This window comes from Fusarium solani, assembly GCF_023522795.1.
Source record: "Fusarium solani strain SB1 chromosome Unknown bctg00000001, whole genome shotgun sequence".
Classification (NCBI taxonomy): domain Eukaryota; kingdom Fungi; phylum Ascomycota; class Sordariomycetes; order Hypocreales; family Nectriaceae; genus Fusarium; species Fusarium solani.
This window is the reverse complement of record NW_027072156.1, coordinates 3,875,962-3,892,590: the sequence shown is the minus strand read 5'-3', so window position 1 is coordinate 3,892,590 and position 16,629 is coordinate 3,875,962. Positions and strand designations below refer to the sequence as shown.

The window sequence follows — 16,629 nt, the reverse complement described above, 5'->3', positions numbered from 1 at the left end:
GCGCTCTCCCCTCAGTGGACCAAGACCCCGCGTCACTGGATGAGGTGTCAATGGCCGCGGGAGGGTGGGATGAATGAATGAATGGATGGTGGATGGGTGGATGAATGTCCATAGCTCCGGGCTGCCTTACACCATGGATCCATGGACCATGGCACGGCCATGCCATGCGTCTCGGGGTGACTCCCATGTCTTCAGTTCCAGGTCCAAGTCAACCGACTCCTTCTCTCTTCTTTCATTTCCATACTCTTCCATGACTCTACGATAAAGCATCAAACAAGCGCATGACGATTTTCTTTATTCCCAACTCGAAACGATCTTTGGTTACTCTATTTCCTTCTTTTTTCTATCCAATATTATAGACTGAAGCGACGAAGCTGGCCTACGCCGCTGCCCAACAAACTCCCGCACCCGCACCCCGCCCTCGCTCTCATTCGCAATCACTCACTGCACTGACCCGACCTCACTGCAGCGGTACTTCCCCCTGCTGTTACTACAGTACCCCTCGATCTGTGCGAGTCGCAGTCACTCACTGCTGGCTCCCTCTGGCGTCATTGCCTCTGATCCTCGACGCGACACAGGACACAGACTTTGAATCTAGCCAAGTGCCGGCGTCACCTCGACTTTCTGAGTAAATCGATTTGACGCCTCCTTTTTGGCAACCACGTTCTGCGGAAACGCGAACGCTTTAGGGGCAGGAAACTGCTCCGACGCTTCTCCAAATCAGTTGAATGCCTTGTATGTTTGTACCTCTATGTCCCCCCTCATTCCGCCTACCACCCTCTACTACCTATCGCCTATCCCGCCCCTGGACCGCGCCTGGTCCTTGACTCCCGTCCTGCAACCCGCTGCCTTCTGCTTGCCAGAGGAGCTGACCATGACTCTTTCTCCAGCCTCCAAGAAGGACAGGAAACATGCCAAAGAAAGTGGCGGCATTGCCGCGGCCGTGACAAAGCAAACAGCTGGAAAGTTCGCGTGAGTCCTCCCTTGTCCGCATGACTTGCCTCTTATCATAATAAGTACCTGGCTGACCCGTTGCATATAGCAACATCAACAACAGCGGCAAGGACAACGGCAGCACCAACAATACCAACTCCAACAGCGCTGCCAGCAACAAGAGCAAGAGCTCCTCCACCTCGGTCGCTTCCACGCCCCCGGCCGATACCCCCGAAATCCAGCCTTCTTCCGGCCCTGACAATGTCAACCCCGCTGTCTCCCCTATGCTGGCTGCTTTGTCCACCACTCCAGTATCTGCAAGTACAGCACCGAGTATGAATAATGAATGGATGAGGAGCGGCATGGCCGGCTCCCCAGGCAACCTCATCAGTATCATGGGCGATTCACCTCCTACTCAGCCATCTTCTTATGAGGACCCCAGTCGACTGCATCACGGATGGGCTGCCCAGCGACCTTACATGAGCCCTTCTCCTGCATCTCTGTCTCCCCCAAGTCATGGTCGACGGCCCTTGAGTTTTCATATGGATGCTCAGTATCAGTCACCCGAGACTCCCCCACCGGGTGCGCATTATCGTCGTGGTTCTGTCAACTCTCCTTTCGCTGGCTCGAGGATGGGAGGCCAACCTCCACTCCCTCATCAGCCCCAACCGCATTTCTATGGAGCCCCGGATATCGATCTCAATATGGAATCCCGTTCGGGTATGAAAGCAGGTGAACGTGGCTACTTCTTTGGCTTTGACAAGCTTCCGGAATGCCCTGGTTTCCCTGCTAGCCCTAGTAACGTTGTTATTGCGGGCTATGAAGGTGGTCTCGATGTGTACGCCGTTAGCAAGAGAGGCCTCGAGCCTGTGGCAAGTTTAAAGGGGCTGCGTGGAGGTGTCCGCCATGCCAAGATTCTTCCATGGACTCTGGGCAACGATTCGAAGTCGCTTTTCCCTCTTGTGGCGGTGGTCCTTCATGGTCCTGTATTGCCCTCAACCTCGGCTGGATTATCCACTCAGGATGAGAATGCGAGCCCTAGACCCGACGGAACGACGAGCCCACGGTCAGTTTTCGCTCACCAGGATGGATTTCAAGGACGCAAGCCTATCGATGCCTACCAGACTTCCGTCGAAATCTACTCCCTCAAGACGAACCAACCTGTCGATGTGCTTCTCCAGGCGCCCAAGATTCACATCAACCCCGAGATTTCCGTCACAAATCCCATCTTTAGACCTCCCCCGCCTAGTGGCTCCTTCACGATTAGAGCAGACTCTGGAACGCTTGTAGTCTGTTCGGGCGTCACTGGTGAATGCTGGGTGTATTGGCAACTGTTGGAGGAACAGAATGGCCACATCTTTACATGCGTCGGCAAGATATGGACCAGTCTCCAGCAGAGCCATCGTGGTGAGGTGCCAGAGGAGGCCGATAAGTCGCGCGCTTCGTCCGCTACCCCTCGACCAAACCCGCAAACCCCGATTCTGGCCGTCAATGGACGATGGATCGCTTACTGTCCATCGAACCCATCATCTCAGGTCTTGCTTGGAGCTCATGTGCCACTGCCGATTTTTGGCAAGGCACCTGGACTCTCCAGTGTCACCTCGCCCCAACTTCCCACGATATCTGCATCGGTCGATCTGCCCATATCAGACAGTGTCGTCAACAAGATTATGCGGGAGACGACCCAGGAGCTAATCCAGGGTGCTAAATGGGTTGGCCAGCAAGGGCGGCAGGCTTGGAACTCGTACTGGAATAAGTCGTCAAGCCCTCAGCTACAGCCGCAACAGGCTCGCTCTCCGCCTCAACACTGGGCTGGAACTCGGTCTCCCCATGGAGACCCCGGCCAGTTCCCGCCTACCCATGGTTCCGCTGGCCAGGCCGTAGCCAAGGAGCCTGGGCTGGTGTCTATCATTGACGCTGGATCACTCTCTACTTCGTCCTCGATCCACCCAATTGTTACGTTCTCGACACCATTGGGATGCAGTTATCTTTCCTTCTCACCATCTTCCTTGTCTCTGTTTACGGCCAGCAGCAAGGGAGATGTTCAGACGGTTTGGGACCTCTTGCGTATCCAACATACCAGATCGTCCCCCCTCCAGGCATCGGTTACGCCAAACACGAGCACAGGGCCCCAGGTCCGTCAGGTCGCCCAGTTCTCTCGCATGACTGTCGCACGGATCGTCGACGTTGCTTGGACACAGGGGCAGGGCGAGCGGCTAGCCATGGTGACAGAACGTGGCACTGTTCATCTTCTCGATATGCCGTCGAGTGCATTCATGTGGCCCGCTCCGCGCCGTCGCAAAGCGGCTCCTGAGAGCGGTACTGCTACACCGGACCAGACTAATACCGCCGTTTCGTTGGCTACAGGCGCCTTTGGTGCGGCCTACCAAGCTGCGAAGCCTTTCGTGGGCCGTCCCCGTCGCAGCAGCGCCAATGTACCTGGCGTTACCAGCAATACTCTCAAGGATTCTGCGGCCATGGGAGGAAGGGTGATTGCTGCCAGCATTAGCTCTTCCCTTGGGAAGACGGGAACTGCGATCAACCAACTTCGACAGACGGGAGAAAACCGTGTGTCCTTGCCACCAAGCTCGACCTTTCCAGCGGCATCCTGTGTGACCTGGATCAGGAGCCGGAAGCATCACGGGCTCTATGTGGTTGGAGGCGGCCTTATGCGGGCGTTCTCCTGTCGGACTCGTCGGTCTAGCGTACAGGCTGGTAGCAGAGTGACACGCGCCAGCAGATATCACGACTACAATGTGCCGACCTTGCCTAATGATCTCGTTGCTCCGGCTGTGCGACAAATGGTCGACCTGGGCGCTCAAGAGGAGATCCTCGACCTTTCGGATCGTGAAATGGACGCCGGGAACACATTGACACTCAACCCTCGGCCTCGTGCGGTTTCCGCAGACCATAACATGGAATCTTCGATCCCTCAGGCCGAGATAGAATCAAGCGCGCCTTACCAGCCCTTCCACACTGATCGGCGGGTAACCCTGTGCGAATATCGGCGAGGCACAGCAGATCAACTGGAAGCAGTGTCTGCCATTCTAGCCGAGACGAATCCAGAAGAGAATGCATCAAAGAAAAAGAAGAAGAAGGGGCAACCCGTGGAATCAGGTTCATCTCGCGGGGCTTCAAGCACCGCTGCTTGGGCCTTTGGGCAGGATCTTCCCGTGGTGCGACTGGACTTGGGTTTGCCGTCTGTTGCCGAAGAGGAGTACGGCGACCTGGATGACCACCTTGGCCTTCCCCAGTCGGCCATGGAGCGTGTGATGCAGTATGGCGATGAGGAGCAGATTGTGGTGACAACAAGGAGACGCCGTGGAGCTCAGGGCGGAGGCCCAGGGGAGGATGGCTTCTTTGAGGATGACTGTGAGGTCCTCGATTTTGCTGATCAGAGAGTCTAGGTCTTGTTGGTAGCGCGACAACCCGAGGCTTGAGATGCGGACTGCTTGGCTTTGCTGTTTTTCGTGCATGCTATGGGATAGTACTCCGTCGCTTGAGCTTTTGTCGACGACAGACAGCAAAGGTGTCGACATGGGTGTAGCAGGGGATGTCTGAATTCAACCTCACTCACGGTCTGGATTACTGGAGTTGTCTGATTCTGGTCTGTTGGACACATTGGTAATACGAAAGACACTCATTATCACAGCATTTGTATAGCAGGCCTCATGGCCTGAAGAAATAGAAACACATTAGATACCCATTTCTCTGCATTGCTCTCTTTTTCTGTGTCAATACAAGGACACGCGGGACCTTTCGTCTTCAGCCGCAAGGTCCCATGGCATGATTAGATGGTGAACTACTCAGGCAGAGCATCGCCCAGAGATGCCACAATGAATAATTACAAGGTATATCTATCGACGTCTTAATCGTCTAGTTCGTCTTCTTGGCAGCAGCCTTGGCCTTGGCGGCCTTCTTTTTGTTGCTCCGGATCATGACCATGCCGAGGAAAGAGCCCACGACGGCGCCGCCGAGAAGAATGATGATGACGGGGATGCGGATGGCCCAAACGCGGGGAGGAAAGAAGTTCTGGAGCACGTGGTCGTCATCGACAAAGGGCTGTGAGGGTTGTTAGTATACACGCATGCGCGTAAATCGAGACCAGGAGAGTCGAGGTAGCGAGGGGCAAGACTCACCATGAGCAGGGTCCAGATGGTGTAGTAAAGGAAGACGACAGAAGCGGCCACGAGCATGGCGAGACCGACGATTTTGTCCAACTGTAAATTCGAGATCGGGTTAGTCGAGCGACAACTTGAAAAAGCGAGGGGTCGTTGGAGAGATGGGTTTAAGGATCGATGGTATGAGGCGCGTAAAGGGGACAGCGTGTAAACTAAAAGGCAGAGCAGCGACTGACCATTGTAATAGATGCGCAAGGCGAGCGAGCGTAGTTGGTCTGGAAAGAAGAAGGGAGAAAAGAAGTTTAAAGAACGTCTGTCGTTGAAGCCTGAGCCGGTGCTGGGATGTGAGGTGGAAGTGGCACGGGGCGGGATGTACCTGTCGAGAAGTCCAGCCTGGCCAAAATTCAGGACGCGATTCAGGAGGTGACGATGGGTGGTGCTTCGAATTGGGTGGAGCAAGCGCCACAGCTCAGCCACAGATGATGTGGCTTGACAGCCTCGCCGGCCTGTGCGTTCAACTTTTTTTCCTGGTTGGTCTCTGGTCGCGCTGCAGCCTCCCAGCCTCAGGCTCAAAGTCAGCGACGACATCCATCTTGGTCGTTGAGGAACTTTCGCTCTGTCTGTCTCCGCAACGCCATCAACTCTAGGAGCAGCGATATCCACGACATCAAAACCGCCGCGACTGCGACTCTACCGATGATGGCGTCCGCCGAGGTCGATATCCCCCGTCGCGAGCGCGACCGCGGCGACCGAAGCGACAAGCGCGATGGCGACTCGTACCGTCCTGCGAGGGCGCCGCGGTCGCCATCCCCCTCACGAGCCCGCGAGCCGGTACCCGTGCGCACGGAGGAGGAGAAGCAGGCTGCTGCAAAGGCCGAGTACGAGAAGCTGTTGACGATGCGATCCGGCGGTACCTACATCCCCCCAGCGAGACTGCGCGCGCTGCAGGCCCAGATCACGGACAAGACGAGCAAGGAGTACCAGCGCATGGCGTGGGAGGCGCTCAAGAAAAGTATCAATGGTTTGATCAACAAGGTCAACACGGCAAACATCAAGCACATCGTCCCCGAGTTGTTTGGCGAGAACCTGGTCCGCGGCCGAGGTCTGTTTTGCCGATCCATCATGAAGGCCCAGGCGGCCAGTTTGCCGTTTACGCCCATCTATGCCGCCATGGCTGCCATTGTCAACACGAAGCTGCCCCAGGTTGGTGAGCTGCTGATCCGCCGACTGGTCATGCAGTTCCGCAAGGGCTTCAAGCGCAACGACAAGGCCGTCTGCCTCTCCTCGACCACCTTCCTCGCCCACCTCATCAACCAGCAGGTTCAACACGAGATGCTTGCTGGCCAGATCTTGCTTTTGCTTCTTCACAAACCCACCGACGACAGTGTGGAGATTGCTGTTGGCTTCTGCCGTGAAGTTGGACAGTACCTGGAGGATATGCAGCCGTCTATCTCTATGGCCGTTTTCGACCAGTTCAGAAATATTTTGCACGAGGCCGATATCGACAAGCGAACGCAGTACATGATCGAGGTCCTGTTTCAGGTGCGCAAGGACAAGTTCAAGGACAACCCTGCCGTCAAGGAGGAGCTGGATTTGGTTGAAGAGGAGGATCAGATTACTCACCGGGTCGAATTGGAAGGCGAGATTGACGTGCAGGACGGGCTCAACATCTTCAAGTTTGACTCAGAATGGGAGGAGCACGAAGAGGCGTACAAGAAGCTCAAGGCCGAGATCTTGGGCGAAGGAAGCGATGACGAGGATGATGACGATGACGAGTACGACAGTTCGTCTGAGGAAGAGGAGGATGAAAAGACCAAGGCCATGGAAATCAAGGACCAGTCCAATGCCGACCTGGTCAACCTGCGCAGGACGATTTACCTCACCATTATGTCCAGCGCCGACCCCGAGGAAGCCGTTCACAAGCTCATGAAGATCAACCTCCCAGCAGGACAGGAGCCTGAGCTACCCTCGATGATCGTCGAGTGCTGCTCACAAGAAAAGACGTACACCAAGTTCTTTGGAATGATTGGTGAGCGTTTCGCCAAGATCAACCGACTTTGGTGCGACTTGTTTGAGCAGGCTTTTGCCAAGTACTACGAGACCATCCACCGTTACGAGAACAACAAGCTCCGTAACATCGCCATGCTTTTTGGTCACATGTTTGCGTCAGACGCCCTTGGCTGGCACTGCCTGTCCGTCATCCACCTCAACGAGGACGAAACGACGTCGAGCAGTCGCATCTTTATCAAGATCCTGTTTCAGTTCATCGCGGAGGAGATGGGTATGCCCAAGCTCAGGGCACGTATGACGGACGAGACCTTGAGGCCCAACTTGGAAGGTCTCTTCCCCCAGGAAAACCCCCGCAACATCAGATTCTCCATCAACTACTTTACGAGTATTGGAATGGGTGCTCTCACCGAGGAGATGCGAACACACCTTCAGAACATGCCCAAGCCAGCTCTACCCGCTCCTCCTGCCGCCGACTCGGACTCAGACTCGGTTTCGAGTTACTCGTCCTATACTGGTTCGTCCTACTCGAGGTCTCGATCACGATCGCGGACACCTCGTCGGGTCGCTGACCGGGGCCGTTCGACTTCTCGGACTCCTGAGCGGAGGGGCCGCGGACGCTCATACAGCTCGTCGCGGTCAAGATCCTACACAAGGTCTGTGTCTGCAAGAGGACGTGGACGCAGCCAGTCTTACTCTGCGAGCCCCCTCGTCGAGGTCGGCGGTATACTAGTGAGAGCCGCTCACGATCTCCGGCGCCTCGTGGTGGACGTGGTCGAGCACGCAGTGATTCATACTCGTCTCGCAGCCGGTCACGCTCTCCTCCTCCACGCCAAGCCCGCGGCCGAAGAGATTCTTACGCCTCAGAAGGTCGGTCACCCTCGCCGCCACCTCGTGACAGGCGAAGTCGATCGCGTGATTCGCAAGATCGATCCCCTTCTCCTGTGAACAAGCGGGAGTCTCCCCTGCTGCCAGAAAACGGCAGAGGTCATTCTCTGGTAGCCCACCACGCCGAGGACGGCCGCGCGGAAACGCCGGTCCGGGCTCCTACCGGCGCAACAGCTCCTCTGTGAGCGACGGAGCGCGGGACAGGCCAAGGCAATATAGTCGATCGCCTTCGTACGATTCCCGCTCTCCGCCGCCAAGAAGGGCCAAGCAAGAGAGCAGGTCGCCGCCACCGGTTCGCAACGGGGGTGGCCGAGACTCACAATCGCGGTCACCCAGCCCGCCACGACGTGGAAGCAACCGACCCGCCAGTCCTGTGCCCGCCAAGAGGAGACGATATAGCGATAGTGTATCTAGGTCACCGCCGCCTGTGAAGCGAGGACGGCGGGGAAGTTGAAAAGACGGAAGGGGATGAGAGACGATGGGAAGCAAATCTTAATGGATAACATGTAGTTAGTTGAATTGGGCTGCTTTGGGGAGTTGTATCATCAGCGGGACTACCAAAATTGAAAGCTTCTGGCCCATTTTCGTTTCGTTTTGTTTCTATTGATCGCTTGGCTTTGTGACATTTACTTCAAAAGATGTGTGTAAGGGGATCTTGCGCAGGACATAGAAAATCGCAGATGCAACTTGAAGGTTATCGTTTGGTGAATGCCAAAAAGATAATGCATACTGGTGAGCCCTGAAGTGCCCGTCTTGACCTGGTTCCTTGGTGTCAGAAAAGGGGCGAAATTGACCTTCACCCTGATCCCTGACGCTTCTATGATCCCATCGACTATGACAGAACAGCCGTAAACTAGACGTGAGGGCATCTACGAACCTGGGCAATCCTCGAAAAGGGCTGATTCGCTCCGCCCTTTTTGAGATGACGCGTTGGACGGCATTGTCTGGGCGTTTGCTGTGGTTCGTGGTGTCAACGGGTTCATACCGGATCCTGCATGCATTGTGCAGTTTAGATACGGCAATGCAACGAGATGAACATGTTTCGTTGGGCAATATGATACTATTCAAACAGTCGGTTTTTATTATGCTGCGTTCGTTCAAGTCTGAATTGGGAGTTGCAACAGGGCGGTCTCACCAGATCTCTACATGCGTTTGCAACACCAATTGTGGCATTTCGATAAACAGATGAAAGGGGACGAATGCTCCAGGAATAAATGGATATAAATACCACTATTATATGTGATCTCTCAATCCTTCTCTTCACCTCTCACAAACTCACCTGGTCGAGGTTCAAGCAAGTCAACAACACTGAACAACACTGATACAACTATCACTACAACTCCTGAGCATCCTGTCAACTGCGGCGACATGGATCTCACCGACGCATCCAAAGGCTTCCGCTGCGTCTGGGGCTGTGTCAAGAACACCATCATCGGACTCCCCATCAAGCTCACCATGTGGGGAGAGATCTTCCAGGAGTTCCTTGACGCCTTTTACGACCCTGACAGCGAGTATCCCCGTACTTACCTGCAGTCTTTGTTCTAACAGATAAACAGACGCCGACCCGCATTCGATCGTGTCCCGAGCTACCCTCGGTTGCATCCTTTTATGTAACATGACGCTGGTCCTCCGACTGAGCGAGACTCTCCGATCTTATGAGACGTTTGGCGCTGCTACTACCCTGCCCTCGGCCGGCCCTGTTGACTTCTGCTGCGATCTTCAGGGAGTTTGCATGTCATGCGACTGGGCTTGAACGACTCTCGACACACTTGAGCTGGAGATGTGTGGACATCTAAGGAGGACGATGAGCTACTATGGATGGAATATGGACTGCTTTTAGGCTTTCAACTTTAAGGAGGAATCTCAAGCTCGATATGAAAGGATGAAGGGATGATAAGTACAGTAGCACATGATGATCTGATAATGAATTTATGATCATACCGACGGCCCCTTTCATGATGTACAGTGACAGTCAGCTGCCTGGTCGGTGTCAGGTTTCCGTCTGTGCCGGACAGTGAATTTAACATCGTGAATCGGTCCTTATGATGATACTTCTACTTGTGCCACGTGAAAGCTGCCTTATCCACCTCGAGATATTCATCCGTGTTTTTTTAGTTTGCTTCACTTTAATTCTTTCTGCCTAAACTCACGAGAAGCATCTGTGATACTTGACATCGTTGAATGCGCATCTTGCAGGAACAAGCGACGACCACACCTACGACTTCTTTGAACTGCCCGCCAACTTGTGTTTGGAAAATACGGCCAACATGGATTTTGAGACTTTCATCATCTGCTTCAGCCTCAGCCTCGTCTTTCTAGCGAGTTCGTCTTTTCCAACCACGTCCCGCTTTCTACTAGGTCTCACGGCCATGTGGTTTTACTCCACCATGGGTGGTGAGTTTGCCTGTCGCTCTCCCAAACGTCTCTCTAATGTGATACACCAGGAGCTGCATATTTCTCCGAGATTCTCTCTCCTATAGGCTCCGCCATAGTCGACCCCATCCTTTGGCTTTACGATGCCACTCCCAAGTAAGGTTCCCCCGTCCAAGAGAGAATCTATCCCCAACCCCAATATGTCTTTGTCGTAATGAACAAAGTATTTCTTCAATAAGAAATACCTTATGCTGCAGTGTGGATGGGAATTGCACAACGTGCCGCCCTGTCCGTTTCATTGTCATACTCTGGTTCCTGCAAGATCACATAGCTAACGTCATACGTAGGCTCTCTCATCTTCTGTTCCCCTCTCATTAAATGTTTATCGAGATGCAAAGGTGGCTTTCATGTTTTCTTAGTTATACTTTGGAGAGATGTTGGTGGCAGTGACTACGAGGTAAAGCATGTCTTCAAAGAAACCAATACCATTGCAAGCTGGTATCTTTGTGATGTTCTTGCTGATAAAGGGTTCAGGGACAGGGCTATCCACATGTATGTGATAAGTCATTTTCCTAATGCCAGCAGCATATTGGCAGCCTGGAGTCTTTGTCTCCCTGTGCAGATAGAGTCAAATCTCAATGGCAAAAAGAGCAGTGAAAGACATCATGATAGGTATATAATCCATCATCCCTCACTCCCCAACTCTTCCTACTACTCACATCTCACATCAAGACACTGACATTGATACCACAATTCCCCAGAACACATCTACCATGGCGGTGCACTTCCAACTCTTCGATACCGCGGCAGCATACACCATCATGCCCACAACCAAGGTTCTTGCAGCGCACTTCGTCAACATCTGCCTGATGACCATTCTTCTCGCCGCCCTATCCTTTGGCATCCTTTTGGTGCTCAGCGCTCTCACCCTTGAATTGAGCCTTCTGGGAATAACGCTGAGTCCCATGCCCGTTTGGCGATAGCCCTCATTTTCTCGCACGCAACCGAGTCGCTAGCTCATGTGCTCGAGACGACAAAGAAACCCAGCATAATGTGGTGATTATAGAATCACTGTCGGCACTCTGATTACCGGGCTGGATTACCTTGGAAGGTTTGGTGCATGGAATTTCCTACGGGCTTGAGGCCATGGGTTGGGGCGGTTGTGTTGTTGTCAAAAGGGGTCAGATTCACCAACCGGCTCTTGGCTATTGTATTCTACGGGGGAGATTCAGCAATAGGAGGGCACCAGTACTGTACATTGAAGGAACGGGTTGGGAATAGCAAATAAATCAACACACTTTGCCCTCATTACATTCCAAAAAGTGCTTCTGAAGCCTATTTCTTCGAAACATTAGGTCTGTTGTATCAGTGGGATCGAGATCCAACTCTCATCCAGACCTTGTCCTGCGTCGCCACCTACATACGGACTCGTCGATATGCCGTTTTCAGCTCTAGATCTCTGCGTAAGATCCATGACGAGCCTTGTCATTGTATGTGCCCATTCTTTATGGTTGAATCAGATATGAAGGTGCGTCCAATCTTTCAAGTCTAACAAACTGATGACATGAGTTTGAAAGAACTAGGAGTTCGTCTCCTATATTATACCGAGCAATCCACCCCTTTCTACCCATCCCTTTCCTCCTTCACATACCAAGACCAACAGTTTCTTACACACAATTACCCAACCTCTTTTGGGGGTCATCAACGATAACTCGGCAAAAACATGGAGTTCATCCTGCCCGCCCTCAACTCGGTTGGTTTTACGCCCATCGGACCACTAGCAGGTATGCACCTGAATTGAATGCCGCGCTCAACATGCTGATGAACCTGTCTAGGCTCGGTTGCTGCTGTTTGGCAAAGCACGATTGGTAACGCCCCAGCCGGAAGTGTTTTCGCCTTTCTCCAGAGCATCATCATGAGCAAGGAAGCAGTTGGGGCGGCCAAGGTGGCCGGGTTACTATCCTCTTTGACTTAGGTAGCTTGGTATCGAGTCTGAGCGGGGATCGTATCTACCAGCTGGCCTGGTCGAAAAGTTGGTGAATTAAGTTTTTTTTGGAGCTACTACTTTGATGGTGCCTTTGACTCTCCTTTTCCAACAACCTGGTGTTTGTCTTGACTCCATCTTTGAGCAAGTGAAGCCAAACCTGTCGACTCAGAAATCATTCATCTTAGCAATCAATCCAGGTCTCACGTAATAACTCGTCACTGAAACCTTGCTGTGACTTGTAAGCATTCACCGGGGTTCGCTGGCCTGTGGTTGGGTCAAATGTTTGGTGTTGGCCTGGTCGGCCTCCCACATGAAACTGCATCGCCACCAAGGCTTTCCTGCAACCCTCACTCTCTCATCTTTGACCCAGCCAGACTCTCATCACTCGCATCAACTCTCGAGAACAACTAGCGATATGGCTGATAAAGTAAAGACAGCTTTGGCTCAGGTGCGTATTGGTCTTTATACATTCTTACGGTTACGTGCTGACGATGAGGCTTGCCTAGGCTGCCGGGAAGGCCGCACAGCATGCGAAGGATAATCCCAAGGCTGCCGTCGCAGTGGGCGCGGGAGTTCTCGTCTGCGCGGTCCCAGCTTTGGTTGCTGCTCCAGCCCTCGGCCTCGCAGGCTTCGGTGCGAATGGCATCATTGGAGGTTCGTTAACACCTTTTGTCTGGATAGTGCATCGATTCAGTGCAGGCTTGCTAATAGTTCTTCCAGGTTCTCTTGCCGCTGGTGCTCAGAGCGGCATCGGAAGTGTCGTTGCCCCTAGTCTATTCGCAACCCTCCAGAGTGCCGGTGCTGGCGGTTACGGTGTGTCTGCCGTCTACGGTGCCGTCCAAGGTGCAGCTGCTCTAGGCGCTGGCGGTAGCTTTGCTGCCTCCTTTAGAGGAAAGAAGGCGGATAAAGAAAAGAAAGGAGACAAAGACGGTGAAGAGAGCGAGACTGATGAGGGAGATGAAAAGCAATCCACAGAGAAGATGAGTGGAGAGGTTGGCGATGAAGGCAAGGACGACAACCAACCGCGCCTGTGATGCCTCTCTTCGCGAGCCGCACCATTTCGTCTCTTTTAAGACTTTGGACGATATACATGAGAGCCAGTTGGAGACATAGACGTGGCAAAGGAGCCACTTGATCTTTGTATGGAGGTACTGGAACTATCTAGGGGACCACTGTGGATGTTGTAGATAGCTTGTGCGGAGCGGCTCTTTGAGAGCGAAGAAATACCAGACGCCTTTTCTAAAATATGTCCCTTCTTGTTTGTTGACTTTGTCTTGGGTAATTTGGCTTCATACATCCAGCCGTTATCTACAGTGAAGACATTAGGCAAAGAGGTGAATAGGTAGTTGACCGCCTGAGCACTATATAGTGTCCAACTCTTCTTCTTCCCTGTTTTCCTTTTCCCAGAATAGACTTCGCCTTTTGGAGAACACCATAACATCACTGTATCGACGACACACCAGAAATAGGCCCAACATGCTGCCATTCTTGTCGTTTCTTGCGAGCCCCTTTCTGTCGGCTGCTGGGCTCTTCAACCAGGCTATCTTGAACATCTTTGGATTTACGAGTGCCGGTGTCCATGCAGGCATGTTCTCCTTTCCTTGGCTATTTCCCGTCTCACATAGCGTTTTCCATGCTAACTCCCTCAAGGGTCCTTTGCCGCGTGGATTCAGAGTCTGATAGGAAATGTCAGTGCTGGGAGCCTTTTTGCTTTCTTCCAGAGCGCCGCAATGGGCGGCTATGGTGCTGCCATCTTGAACAATATCGTCGCTTTGGGATATGCCTCTGTGGCTGGTGCGGCAGCGTTTTGGAGATACTTTACTTGATTGATCAATCAATCGTCTCCAGCCTGTTCGGTATTCAGGGGCAAGCCGACACAATGGCACTCTCGCAAACTCGAGAGAGATTCGTGTCAATATAGTATGGAGGATCCGGTCACCGCAGACGAGGTCTTTTGTGTATTTCTTTGGTGACGAGCCTGTAGTACAACACAAACACTTTGCTATTATTGTTATTTAGTCCCTGGTGTTTGTTTAAGCAAGCTCTTGGTGGATAGTTGACACTTGAGCATGTGAATTGCCTAAATATTTAACACGAAATGCCCATCTCTCAAAACCTCTTCTACCAGGTTCTTGTGCAGCTGGTGTCCACGCCCACGGGAATATCAGGTCAGACTACCTCCATCATTACATGGCCAACCATGGCATCAACATTGTCTATGCCGGCAGCCTCTGCCTTTAGATCTACAGGATTAACGCTGCTACTTGCTCCAGTTCAGACTGCAAGTCTTGCACTGGGCTTCATGGGCTTTGAGAGCGGTGTCATTGGAGGTCTGCAGCTCCTCTTGTCTCGAAACTGTACGTTAATGTGCTAATAAACCCTCATAGGCTCGTTTGCTGCCTTGATTCATAGCTGTATTGGAAATGTAGCAGCCGGAAGCCCGTTTGCCATTCTTCAAAGTGCTGGGGCGGGCGGTTACGGCATGGCCATAGTGCGCGACGTCTTTGGCTTGACGGGTCTGGGAATGACAGTCGTTGGAGCTGTTGGAATGGTTGGAGCATTGGTATCGTGGTTGGGCAGTTTTTTGTGGTAGGTGGGATGGCCTATTTGTCGGATGCGTTACTACGAGGTCTCTGGTGGCTCATCATCATGGTCAGGTCCTTGACCCTCCTCGTGTGACACTCTGTTGTATCTATTGACCCCCAACATGACAAGCCATGGCATGAATCAACTTGGTTTACTCAAGATACCTAAGACTTTTCAAACAGATCCCCAGTTGCTTTTTTTTCGTTGACATGCCTTAGAGTGCAGGTTGCTATCAGTGTCCTAAGCCTTAGGGTCCACGCATTCACCTCCGCTTCACCACTCTTTCCTTCCTCCCCCTCTTTCTCTCCCCTCCAAAATCTTGACTCGTTCATCTTCGATAATCGCCCAAATTCGCTCGACTTAATCATGGCGGTCCCGAATCCCAACGTTGGGGGCGATCATCATGGAGATGATGATCTGGACAACGCTCCCCAGGTGAGATGACGCCCATGGCCCATGCCTAGGAAATCCACACAAACTGACCAGAAGCAGAGCTATCGCCCTGACACTTCCTCTCCTGACGAGATACCTCTAGACCATCCGGCCTGGCGCGTCAAGCCAGTGAAAGTTGCAACCTTTGCTGGTACCCTGACCACCCTTCTTACCTCCCTCGGCTTTACAGTCACTTCACCCACCCAACCATCATCATCACGTCGACCTCGCAATCTTGCCACTGTTGCGGATCTAGAGGAACAACCTGCTTCTCTGAAGGTTTCCCGTCTCTCCCTGTTGAATTCTGCGCTCGGGGTCCCAGAGCATCCTGTAGAAGATGGTACACAACCAGATGTGGCCCCCCTCGGTGAGGTGCAAGCTAGTGCCGCTGACGCGAGCAACGGCGAGGCCAGCAAGACTAAGAGAAAGTCTAAAAAGAAGAATGCAGGGAAGAAGAAGAAGCAGGGGCAGGGCCAAACTGTCTGCCGTCTCTTTCAAGAATCTGGACAGTGTCGCTACGGAGACAACTGCAGGTTCTCCCACCTGCTCCCCGACACTCTGCCTCCGCCCGACGGCACGGTCGATCCTGATCCCCCAAAGAAAGAGGACAACTCCTCTGAGAAGGAAGACTCTTCCAAGAAAGAGGAAGACTCTCCAATTGATCTTTTCTTCGCAAAGTACTCCGAATTCGACTACATGCGGGACAAGCCCCTGTGGGACGAGTTTGTTCGCATGGGTCAGCATTTCAAGTGGCAGGGCCCCAAGAAAGCTCAAGTCAAGAACGACTTCCGCGACGCCTTGGTGGAAGAGTTTAACTACGTCTACGGAACTGATGAGAGTAGCCTGGAGAGCTGGGGAAAGCTGTGCCAAGCAATGGGACTGTGTGCTCCAAAGACGCTGAAGGAGGCTCACAAGGTGCGTAAACTTGTCGAGCTCATCACAGCTCACAATACTGACCAGCAACAGATTGTTTGGGGAGCTCACGTCAACCTCGTAGCTCTTGTTCAGAGTCCTAGAACTGGTGAACCCGTCGAGGTGTTCAAGAGTGTGCAGGATTTGAGACAATTCACGGCCAAGGCCAAATGGACTTTCCCCCAGGAGCATACCCAAGCAGGTGGCTTGCTCAAGATGCTACTCCGTAAGATGGGTGGCCAGTCCCATGGACACGGATCTCGAGGAAAGAAGAAAGCCGTGGCTAAGTAATTGGTTGGCAAGCAAGGAGGCAAGGCGACATGGGCGCCCATGATCTGAGCAGCACGGTTGGTTGGTGGTGGTGACAAGTTGGCAGGCTGGGATATGAAC

The 16,629-nt window shown here is 52.9% G+C and overlaps 7 protein-coding genes across 7 annotated transcripts; 6 read left to right on the top strand and 1 right to left on the bottom strand.

Moving 5' to 3' along the window:
* Positions 1–751: 751 nt before the first annotated feature.
* On the top strand, positions 752–4,340 carry MRS44_003311 (uncharacterized protein; the record flags this gene model as incomplete). Its single annotated transcript, XM_046270614.2, has 2 exons — positions 752–972; positions 1,043–4,340. The coding sequence occupies 2 exons, from the start codon at positions 752–754 to the stop codon at positions 4,338–4,340; spliced, it is 3,519 nt and encodes a 1,172-aa protein (XP_046137424.2).
* Positions 4,341–4,809: 469 nt separating this feature from the next.
* Positions 4,810–5,129, bottom strand: MRS44_003310 (uncharacterized protein; the record flags this gene model as incomplete). Its single annotated transcript, XM_046275354.2, has 2 exons — positions 4,810–4,995; positions 5,073–5,129. The coding sequence occupies 2 exons, from the start codon at positions 5,127–5,129 to the stop codon at positions 4,810–4,812; spliced, it is 243 nt and encodes an 80-aa protein (XP_046137423.2).
* A 624-nt stretch (positions 5,130–5,753) lies between these two features.
* On the top strand, positions 5,754–8,009 carry MRS44_003309 (uncharacterized protein; the record flags this gene model as incomplete). Its single annotated transcript, XM_046275353.2, has 1 exon — positions 5,754–8,009. The coding sequence occupies one exon, from the start codon at positions 5,754–5,756 to the stop codon at positions 8,007–8,009; it is 2,256 nt and encodes a 751-aa protein (XP_046137422.2).
* A 1,308-nt stretch (positions 8,010–9,317) lies between these two features.
* MRS44_003308 (uncharacterized protein) lies at positions 9,318–9,702 on the top strand (the record flags this gene model as incomplete). Its single annotated transcript, XM_065623168.1, has 2 exons — positions 9,318–9,468; positions 9,506–9,702. 2 exons carry the CDS (start codon positions 9,318–9,320, stop codon positions 9,700–9,702), a joined length of 348 nt encoding a protein of 115 aa, XP_065479240.1.
* A 1,285-nt stretch (positions 9,703–10,987) lies between these two features.
* Positions 10,988–11,305, top strand: MRS44_003307 (uncharacterized protein; the record flags this gene model as incomplete). Its single annotated transcript, XM_065623167.1, has 2 exons — positions 10,988–10,994; positions 11,055–11,305. The coding sequence occupies 2 exons, from the start codon at positions 10,988–10,990 to the stop codon at positions 11,303–11,305; spliced, it is 258 nt and encodes an 85-aa protein (XP_065479239.1).
* A 740-nt stretch (positions 11,306–12,045) lies between these two features.
* MRS44_003306 (uncharacterized protein) lies at positions 12,046–13,343 on the top strand (the record flags this gene model as incomplete). Its single annotated transcript, XM_046283882.2, has 5 exons — positions 12,046–12,106; positions 12,158–12,275; positions 12,721–12,757; positions 12,816–12,963; positions 13,030–13,343. 5 exons carry the CDS (start codon positions 12,046–12,048, stop codon positions 13,341–13,343), a joined length of 678 nt encoding a protein of 225 aa, XP_046137419.2.
* A 1,064-nt stretch (positions 13,344–14,407) lies between these two features.
* Positions 14,408–16,530, top strand: MRS44_003305 (uncharacterized protein; the record flags this gene model as incomplete). Its single annotated transcript, XM_065623166.1, has 5 exons — positions 14,408–14,477; positions 14,583–14,639; positions 14,697–14,872; positions 15,121–15,330; positions 15,388–16,530. The coding sequence occupies 5 exons, from the start codon at positions 14,408–14,410 to the stop codon at positions 16,528–16,530; spliced, it is 1,656 nt and encodes a 551-aa protein (XP_065479238.1).
* Positions 16,531–16,629: the final 99 nt, after the last annotated feature.